General features: G+C 45.2%; 1 protein-coding gene across 1 annotated transcript in view; it reads right to left on the bottom strand.

Annotated features, from left to right (window-relative positions):
• Nucleotides 1-575: 575 nt before the first annotated feature.
• The window catches only part of Tgfbr1 (transforming growth factor beta receptor 1), a 49,954-nt gene continuing 39,665 nt past the window's right edge, over nucleotides 576-10,864 (bottom strand). Inside the window, exon 9 of the mRNA XM_010614378.2 lies at nucleotides 576-594. Within this exon, the coding sequence (XP_010612680.1) occupies nucleotides 591-594 (4 nt within the window). The 3' untranslated portion in view covers nucleotides 576-590. The remainder of the gene's footprint in view (nucleotides 595-10,864) is intronic.

Here is a 10,864-nt window from a genome sequence, read left to right as displayed (position 1 = left end):
TTGTGGGAGCTGTGGGAGAGACTCCCACATGCTGGGAGCTGCCCACCCGGCTTCAGGAGGCTCCAGGCCCGCCGCATGCTGATGTGAGTAAGAGGCAGACAGAGACTGCTGTGACTAAGCACAGCACAGGGTAGCAGGGAGATTAACACGAGTACCTGTGCGCCCAGACCAGCTGGGGTGGGGAAGGACCAAGTCTGATGATCGCTGCAGCCTAGGAGCCCAGCACAGAGCCGGCAAGGGTTCCATGTGCAGACACTGTGACCTCCAGCTTTCCCAGGGACGCAGCTTGGACCCGTGATGCAGACTCACGAGAAAGAACTTTCTAAGGCAGGGATAAGAGGCAGGATGAGTCCCTCCCCCAAGTGAGGCTCAGTAGCATCTCCCTGGCCTCCTATCTGAATCCCACTCATGGATTCATCTTGCTTCACTCCCTCTTGCATTGACTCATATGCTCTTCCATCTGCTATTTACATACCTCTGCTGATGTGGAGCTCACTACCTCACCAGAGAAACACCTTGTTGCAGTGGTCTTGATCCAAATTCAAGCTCCGGTTCTATAAGTCATTTCACCACCGTGGACCTTAGTTTCTTCACCTGCAATATGAAAAATTGGCTGAAGGTAGGGAAGGTGGCACTTCTATCTAATGACAGCAGGGAGAGTTAAATTGGGTGGGGAATGTAGCATAATAATCACCACTTCTATTTAGTCAAACACATTGGAAAAACATTAATTCATCCAGGTGTGGTACCACGCACCTGTATTCCTAGCACTCTGGGAGGCTGAGGCAGGAAGATCACATGTTCAAGCCCAGCCTGGATAAATTAGGGAGACCCTGTCTCAAAATTAAAAAAAATAAAAATGCTTGGAGATGTAGTTCAATGTGGATGGAATCTCTAAGGAGTCTCTGGGGTCTGAAATCCAGAGAGAGAGAGAGAGAGAGAGAGACAGAGAGTTGTCTTTTTTATCACATAATACACTTATTTTTACCCCACACATGTTTCTTTTTTGCCTTGGCTTTCAGGAGGCTTTAAGTTAATTTTACACTTGATCTTAGCCAAAAGGCCGAGAAGCGATTTTTAAGTTAATTTTATGTTTAAGATTGTAATAGGTAATAAGGGAAAGGAAATAAATGGGAGAAAATGAAAAAATGGAAATAAAATTTTGTAAATGGGGAGGGGAGGAGGTGGTGAAGGGAGGGCAGGGACAAGGGGAAAAAATGAGACCAAGACCTGTCATGTAAAGGTACAAGATCCCAATGATGAATGTAAGTGTACTCTACACCTAAAATGTACCAATAAAGTCAGTGAGGGAAAAAAATTATAATAGTCACTTACTGTAGGTTTCTGGTACAAATATTTCTCCTCCTCCCTTCCAGCTTTATTGAATTTTTCTTTGATTTCTAACTGTTGTGAAGTTATCTTATATTCTTTATAGGTGTATTTCTTAATATCCACATACTCAAGCAGAAGTATTTAGGGTCACATCTAGTGGCCTATAAGTGAATCTAGCATACTGGAATATTTTGTTTGGCCCATAGAATGTCTGATACAAATGTGAGTTAAAAGTTTTGAATAGAAGCATTTTACAAAAGCAAAACAAACAAACAAAAACCACTAAATCTAGATTTCTTAAGTCACCTGGAGGGGAGGTGACTATCCCTTAGTGGACATTGCTCTCCTATCACTGCCCAGTCAGCCTGGCTTCTGTAGCTTTCTACATTTGTGGCCCTGGCTTATATAACACAAACCCCCACAAAGCACCTATTTATTTTCTCCTAATTGTATAGGGGCACATCTAAGCCACATGTCACACACTCTGCATCCCCAGTGCCTCCTGTTAATTGAATGAATGAATGAATGAACCAATGAATGGATTAACAGAGGGAAAAATGCTAAATAAATATTGAACGGGGCCGGAGATTTAGCTCAGTGGTTCTGGTGACTGCCTCGCACGCAAGCTCGAGGACCTGAGTTCGATCCCTGGTACCAAAAATAAATAAATAAATAAATATTCAACAAATTAAATAACCATAAACAAATACAAACTGCGCTGCTCCTACATAGGAAAGAATGAGAAGTGAGATTCCCACTCGCTAATTCTCCAAGCTCAAAGACTTAAAGACTCTAAAAATTTGCACTGTGGGCTTGTTGACGAAGCATTGGCAAGCCAGAGGATGGGAAATAAGGTGAACTAAAATTTAAGATCCCTGCAGTGACACTTTTAGGTGTCCAGTTGTGTGGGGTATTCAGAGATACCCTTCCTAAGTAAAGGATAAGTTATTGTGCTTGGCCCCTCCTACAACCAAAAAAGAGGTGCAAGCCCCAGTGGACCTATTGGATTTTGGAGGCAACACATTCTTCACTTGGGTGTGCCACTCTGGCCCATTTACCAAGTGGCTTGAAAAGCTGCTAGTCTTGTTTTGTTTTTTGGTACTGGGGATAAAACTTGGGACCTTGCACTTGCGAGGCAGGTGGCAGCACCACTGAGCTAAATCCCTGGTGAAAAGCTGCCAGCTTTGAGAAGAAAAAGGCTCTGAAACTTGTCTAGGCTGCTGTGCAAGCTGTTCTGCCACCAGGCCAATGTGATCCAGCAAATGCCGTGGTACTTGAGGTGTCACTGGCAGATAGGGATATTGTTTGGAGCCTCCGGCAGGCCTCCATTGGTGAATCATAACAGATTCCTTTAGGATTTTGGAGCAAAGCTCTGCTATCATCTGCAGATAACTACTTTCCCTTTGAAAAACAGTCTGCTATTGGGCTTTGGTGGAAGCTGAATTCTTTCCTATGGGTCATCAGATTACCATGTGCCCTGAGCTGCCCATCATAAGCCGACTGCTCTCTGACCTACCAAGTCATAAAGTTGGATGTGTATAGCAACAGTTCATTATTAAATGGAAGTGACATATACAAGACCAGGTCTGAGCAGGTCTGGAAGGGATAAGTAAGTTACACAAAGAAGCCCCCCAAATGCTCATGGTTCCTACTACTATACTGCCTTCTGTCCCTCAGCATGCACCCGTGGCCTCATGGGGTGTAGCATATGATCGGTTGACAGAAAAAGTGGAGAAGAGGGCCTGGTTTACAGATGGTTCTGCATGTTCTGCAAGCACCCCCCAATGTGGACAGCTGCAGCATTACAGCCCCTTTCCGGGACATGCCTGGAGGACAGTGATAAAGGGAAATATTCACAGTGGACAGAGCTTTTAGCAGTGCACCTGGTTGTACATTTTACTTGGAAGAAAAAAGGGTCAGATGTGGGACCAATGCTGACTTATGGGTGGTAGCCAACGGCCTAGCTAGATGATCAGGGACTTGGAAGAAACATGACTGGAAAATGGTAACGAAGAGATGCGGGGAAGAAGTATGTGGACAGACCTTTCCATGTGGGTAAAGATACTTGTGTCCCAGTAGATGCTCACCAAAAGGTCACCTGAGCGTCAGAGGACTGACTGGTCAAGTGGATAGGATAACTCCTTCTGCAACTAACGGTCCGCCTTTTCCTTCCATCACCCCGTCACTCCTCAGTGGGTTCACAAACAAAGTGGCCACAGTGGCAGGGATGGAAGTTACGTATAGGCTCAGTACATGATCTTCCACTCACCAAGGGTGATCTGGCTGCAGCCACTACTGAGTTCTCCATATGACAGCAGCAGAGATCAATACTGAGTCCCTGACACAGAACCATTCCTTGGGGTGAGCACCCTATGACCTTGACTATATTTAAGCACTTCCATCACGGAAAAGGCAGTGTTTTGTCCCTCTTGCCATAAACACTTTCTCTGGGTATGGATTTGCCTTCTCTGTACATAATGCTTCTGTCAAAATGACCATCATGGACTTACAGAATGCCTTTATCCACCATCATGGTATTCACATAGCATTCCTTCTGACCAAGAAACACATTTCACAACCAAAGAAGTGAGGCGATAGACTCATACTCTTAGAAGTCCCTGGTCTTACCATGTTCCTCACCATCCAGAAGCAGCTGGATTGATAGAAAGGTGGAATAGTCATATGAAGATGCAATTATAGCTAGGTAACAATACCTTGCAGGGCTTGGGCAAGGTTCTGCCAAATGCTGCACATGTTTTGAGTCAGTGCCCAGTATATGGTCGTTTCTCCAAAGGCCAGGACATGTGGGTCCAGGAATCAAGGGGTGGAAGTAGACATGTTGCACTTGTCATTACCTCTAGTGACCCACTAGCAAATTTTTTGCTGCCTGTTCCCATGAGCATATGCTCTGTCGGCCTAGAAGTCTTAGTTCCAGAGGGGGGAAAGCTTGTATCAGGAAGCACAACAATGATTCCAGTGAACTGGAAACTAACACCCGCTGCCCAGTCATCTTGGACTCTTCATGCCTCTAAGCTAAAAAGGGAGTTGTGGTATTTGGGGCAATAACTGATCCAGACTAGCAAGAGAAAACTGAACTACTACTCCACAGTGGAGGGAAGGAAAAATATATTTGGAGTGCAGGAGATCCCCTAAGGGCACCTCCTAGTATTACCATGCCCTCTTATAAAGGTCAATGGGAAACTATAACGACCCAATCCAGGCAGGAAGATAAATGGCCCAGAATCTTCAGGAATGAAAGTGTCACCCCACCAGGTAAAAAACTAAGACCTGCTGACGTGCTTACTGAAGGCCAAGAAAATACAGAATGGGTAGAAGAAGGTAGTTATAAACACTGTCTAAGACTGCACGACCAGTTACAGAAACAGGATGGTAATTGCCATGAGTATTTCTCTCCTATTTCGTTAATACACTCGCACATATATACATACATATTAAGAGGGTATCTTTGGTTGTCAAGCTGACATGGGGTGGACTGTGATCATTAATTATGATATGGATTAGTAAAAGCCTAGCAGAGTAGAGCACAGCTCTGGATATGTGCGTAGACTACTGACACATAGGCCACAAACTGGCGAGGAAAGTCTCATCCTAGGAGCAGATGGCACCTTGCAGCCTGAACAAAATAAAAATGGAAAGAAGCATGTCGTCCCTTGTTTCTTCGGTGGCACTGCAGTCGTCGCCGTTGCCTTTGGACATTTGTCTCTGTTCCTTCACTGCTCCGGTGCAGACTTCTCAGTTTTAAAACCCAGATCCTTCAGCTTTCTGACAGGGACTCACAGGGGAGTTCACTGTGACCTCAAGGCCTTTGACTTTCACCTGGATCCCTCAGCTCTCAAAGGAACAGATGGCCGTTTTACATTCTTCCACCCAATTCTACAGGTAGGTGGCCATTGTAAGCCTACTTAGTGAATCCTTTCTATGATCATATATAGTATATATCTATATATGAGAGTACATACATATATATATATATATATATATACACACACATAATTCTTACACATTCTGTTCTTCTACTGAACCTTAACTAATACAACTTCCCCACTCTTGTAAATAGGTCCCAGAGATCTCCTCCCCCGGAAAATAAAGCCAATCCCTCTCAAACTAGAGGTCCGTCTCTCCAAAGCATCATCTCATTTTTCAACATGCAGTATCTCTGGGATGCTTACTGGATGCCTTGCACAAAATTTTCCTCATTCTGTGGCCAAATAACCAGTCAGTGCTCAATTCTGCAATTGACTGCATGGCTCAGGGAACAAACCCTTAAATCTGATTACAGGAAAATTCATTACTTTAAGACCTCCCTCGGGGCTCAGAGCTCATAAAGGAAACCTCCAGAGGCCCCAGCTTAGGGGAAAGAGGCTGCCAGGCTGCAAATCTAGACAGGCAATAATTAACCTGAACTAATTATCGTCAAGCCCCAGGTCAGGTTTCCAGATCAGGGCTCCTTCCTGACAACAGGATTTGCTGGGCCACAACTTGTCCCTCCGATGCAAAAGGAACAGAAAGATCATCCAGCAGATTTTAATACGAAAGAGCAGAAGGGAACAGAAGCTCTGCAAAGTGAAGACTCTGCCAGGCACAAGGTACAGTTCACAGTCCCCAAAAGGCAAGTGGCAGAGGCTGGTGGGGACTGAAAGCCAAAGAATGGTAATGGGGGGACATAATTCAGAACCTTGAAAAGGGCAACTGTGTAAAGACACTTTCGCTGGTCTCGCTTATGACATTCTAGGATTTTAAAATAAAAAAGACCACAGATATCGGGAAAAGGAAAAAAAAATGAAAACAAAACTTTTGTAAACAAGAAATGAAGAGGGACTGAAGGGAGGGGAGGAGCGTTGGAATAAAAGAAGAAGCAAGATGTATCATGTACAGGTACAAATTCCCTATGAAGAATGCTATCATTAGATGTATCGAAAATGTGCCAATAAAATTTTAAAAAACATAAAGGCAAACAAGGAAATATATTTTATTTAATATGTAAAAATAAAATAGTAAATTATAAAGATAATATAATAATAACATAATATGATATTATAAAGATAATAAATACAAGGAATTTTTAAAATGTTTAAGCTCATCTAGTAATTTTAAACAATCAACAGAGCTTTTCATTTTATGAGAATGGTAAATGTTTTAGGCTTTGATTTGCTTTGTTTCAGTTGAACATTTAATATACTATTGCAGACACTATTGTTTGCAGTATAAATCAGTTCAACTTAGGGAGGTAATGTTATATATATTTTTATAGCGATATAATATATATAGATATTCTTTAAACTTTCATCTTGAGAACTTTACCATTAAGATAGTGGCTGTCATGCGGGAAGAGTTTTGCCACTCAGGAGACTTTTGGCAGCCTGGAGCCAGTGCTTGTCACTGTTAGAGGGAGGGGGTGCTACTGGCATCTAGTGGGTGGAGGCCATGGGGGCTGCTGTGCACCCTTCAATGCACAGGACAGCCCCTCAGAAGGTGGTACATTAGCAGCGCTGCCTTAGGGGGAAAACTAAGACAAATGTGTAGGAATGTATTGTATATCCAAGGGTGTTCAACACAGCATTGTCTAAAAAGTCAGGACATTGCAAGTACTGTTCACTGATAGGAGGCTAAAGAAACTATGTGTCTCGCATCTATGAGAAAGTTGTCGAGCCACTAAAAATTGCGTAAGTCTGTATTCATGACATAGGAATATATTGTTGTGTAAGGACAACTGGCTGCTGAATTACATGCCTTGTGTGGTAATGTTTTTTGTGTGCATATACTGAATATGTAATGAAAAATTTGAAAAGTTGCAACTGCTATATTACTTTCTATTTTTTTTCCCTACACAATATGTAATGAGTTTATTGCTATCTGGGTGCAGATAGGCTAAAGGTAAGAAGGCCATTGCACAAAAAAGAGGGTGCTTGTGGTTGATAGGGGGAGGTAGGAGAGGGGGTGCTATACAACTTTCAACTATTACGTTACTGCCAGGTGGTACAAACTTTCAGCAGTGAGGCCTTGTGGGAGGTCTTGGGTCTCCGGAGGAGTGATATTGAAGTGAGTATTAAGACCCTGGTTTCTTCCTTTCTCTGTGCTTCCTGACCACCATGACGTGAGCAGCCTTGATATACTGTGTGGACATCAGCCCCTGGTGATGTGTCAAATGACCACTGAATGAAACCACTGAAACCCAAGCCAGAATAAACTTTTCCTTCCCCCTTTAAGCTGTCCATCTCAGCTACTGTGTCATAGTGCAGAACGCTGACTAATACAATGGAGAAGAACTTGGGTTCTGGAGTGAGATAAACCCAGGCCAGCACCCACTGTGTCACTTAACCTAACAGAAGCCTTGCTCATCTGCAAAGTGAAGAAGGACAGCAGCACCTACTGCAAGGATTGCTGTGGGGTTTACAATAAGTTAAGATACATAAGTTGCTTAGCACAGTGTGCCCGTACACAGGATATAAAGTAGGCACTTAGTAAGCACATGCTGTAATTATTTATACAACTGATGTTATCATTCACAGCAGCAGCAGCAGTAGCAGTAGTATTATAATGGAAAAAAGCAAAAGTGGAAAGAACTCTTCATGGGCTGGTTGGGAGCACGAAGAAAAACTAGAGGAAACAAAAAGAACATGACTCCAGAATGTATGTAACTCTTGGGGAAGATCTGGAGCCTCCAGCATAGGGCAAGGGCATTCAAGCTGGCTTGGTAGGTTCTCAGGGGCACAGAGAGCCTCACTGACATGGGAGGCATTTTCCTAAAGCAGAGGACCCCTTCCCAGCCCCATCCTTCCTGGAGGCAGGTGCGGCAGCCTGACAGGGGCTAATGAAATGTTTACTGGAAAGATTAGCTTGTCAGTGGAGCCCCGACAGATGGCTATTGATCCTCCAACATCTGTCATCTGAGCCAAAGGTGCTTTCTGACCCAGAGCTCAGGTTGGAGCTCAGGCCCTAGCTATATGTGCCCAGGGCAAATGAGAAAAGCCGGATGCAATGTCGGAGGGTCCCTCAAGTCTGTGGCCTGGTGAGAGTGGCCTTTGAGTCTTTGGAAGCCCCTGCCTCTGCTCCTGGTCAAGGAAACAACTGACTTGAGTTCAAATCCTGCTTATATCTCAGTCATACATTGCTTAATGACAGGGCTGAGTTCTGAAAAATGCATCATCAGGCCTTGTCATCATTGTGTAAATATCACAAAGCACTTACACAAACTAATTCAGCTGAGCCACATAGTTTTCAGGGAGCATCATCTCACACATGTTGTTTGCTGAAGGGCCATTTTGGGGGTGCTGGTTGTATTTTGTGACCATGGACTCTGTGGTACTCAGTTTTTCTCATCTGTACAATGGGCAAAATAATACCTACCTGGCAGATATAAGACTTAATTTAGAAAATGGACATCAAAGTTCTAAGAAGCCACGTTGAAGACAGGATGCTTATTTTACTTTTTAAAATGAGATATTTGAGGATGAGATTAGAAACCCTGTACTCACTCAGGAATGTAGCTAGTGTGTCAGAGCAGTGTGCCAAAGCCTACGAGCTTGACTAAGAGTGTGACGTGTGATGTTCTAACGGGCTTGATTTGTACCCTGAGGTCAGTGTTACGCCACTGAGTGAAGCGACTTCTTAAAGTAGACACCTTGCAAGAGTAGTCTGCCTCCAGGAAGGGAAGCCTGGGCTGGGTCACAGTGCGGGTCATGGCGGTACAAATACAGGGGCTGCGTTAGCGATGAATGGAAAGGCCTTGAAGTGATGAGACTGACTGGACAGGAGGGAAGGTAGTGAGCTGGGACTCCCACGTACATGGGAGAACTTTCGATGAGATGGGAAGCCGGAGCCAAGGAGGACCAGCCGAAGGGAACACCGTGGTCATGCCCCACCCCATCGAGCTGGTAATAGAAGCTACGGAACGTACGAGGCTCTTGAGGACACCGCAGAAGAGCACGCAAAACCCTGAGGGGACAGGTGGAAAGCGATGTCTGCAAGATGAAGGGCAGCATCAGGAGACCAAGATGGAATACTTTGCTTTCCAGGCTTCAGGAAAGAGGCAGGGAGGAAAAGGGTTGGGAGGGAAGCAGGGAGAAATCAACGCAGGAAATTCTACAAAAGGGTCCCATTTGAGAAACAATAACAAGCCTGGTGTGGTGGAGAAAGCCCGTAATGCTTGCACTCTGAGAGGCTGAGGCGGGATGACCACAAATACCAACCAGCCCAGCCCGTGCAATTTCAGAGATCCTGTCTCAAAACAAAAGGTCTAGGGGTGTAGTTCAGTGGGAAGGTCCTAGGTTTAAACCCTGGTATCCGAAAAAGCAAAACCTGAAACGTGTCCCCGGGTTTCATAAGAAAGTTATTTTGAACTAGGCTGAGCCCCATCTGAGGTTAGCGGGAGAATAAGCACCTGCTTCAAGATGTTCTGAGTGAAGGGAGGAGAGAAGGCAGGCAGAGGCTACAGGATAGTTGGGCAGAGTAGGACTCTTTCGCCCTCTAGGGTTTGAGTTATTTTGTTTGAGACCGTGCCTGACCCAGACGACAGGCATGCCACTCTGCCTGGCTAGCAGGACTGTCTTAAAACAGGAGTCACTCAGTTTTCCAGCCTAGAGGGAGGACCCAGGAGGAAGAGAGGAGGGAGAGGAGGGGAGAGGCCTCAGGAGGCTCAGGGCCCAGGCAGGGACTCAGGCCAGCCAGACAAGTACCTGCCGGACAGAGTGGTCAAGCCCTGAGGGAGGAGGACAGCTGAGCAGGTCCCACCCAATGGGAGGGGAGGTGGTGGTCTGAAGAGAGCGGAGAGACAAGTCGGAAAGCTGTGGAACAGTCTCTGTGGGAAATGGGGAAATGTCCCCACTGGGGACAAAGGCGGCAGACCAACGAGGCCCAGGCAGGACAGAACTTCCTTTCCAGTGTGCAAAAAAAAGGAAAAGCTCAGTTCTGACAATGAGGCTAGGGAGGCTTCCCTGCAACCCTCAGCCACTCTCTTCCTTTCTCTCAGCCTTGGTTCCTCCATCTAGACACTGAGAATATTGTCTCCAGGAATCAACACGGCCTCTGACCAGAGCACACATCCTTCAAAGGGAAGTTTTATTTATGAGTGTGATTTTAACATCTGAGAGGCTGTCATGGGGGTCAGGGAGGCGGGTGCAGAGATGCTCAGAAACACAGATGCACAGTTAACTGCTAACCATCTAAACAAGATCTGAATGGAAACGTTCCCCTGTTAATTAATGGCTGCTTTCGAGGTTATTAAGTTAGACTGGGTAGGTGTGTGGCCTTTCTTTCTACTGCCCTTCCAATTAACAGGCACTTTGCTTGGTAAATGTTAATTTAGAGTAATTGGGTGTGCAGATGAGGGGAGTGCAGGCAGGAACGATGCTGCCTCTACTGTAGGTTAATTGCTGGTAAGTGTTGTCCCTGCAGCCCTGGTCCTGGATGATTAATGGCCTTGGAGTACCAGCCAAAACCCCCCAGGTCAGCAGAGGCTGCACAGGCTTAACCCTTCAGTGACCAGAGAAAAACTGCAGTGGTTCCTACTAGG

The sequence above is a fragment of the Fukomys damarensis genome, unplaced genomic scaffold, assembly GCF_012274545.1.
Source record: "Fukomys damarensis isolate Sample0158 unplaced genomic scaffold, DMR_v1.0_HiC HiC_scaffold_36, whole genome shotgun sequence".
NCBI classification, from domain to species: domain Eukaryota; kingdom Metazoa; phylum Chordata; class Mammalia; order Rodentia; family Bathyergidae; genus Fukomys; species Fukomys damarensis.
Note: the sequence above shows the minus strand (reverse complement) of the source record. Positions and strands in the feature narration are given on the sequence as shown.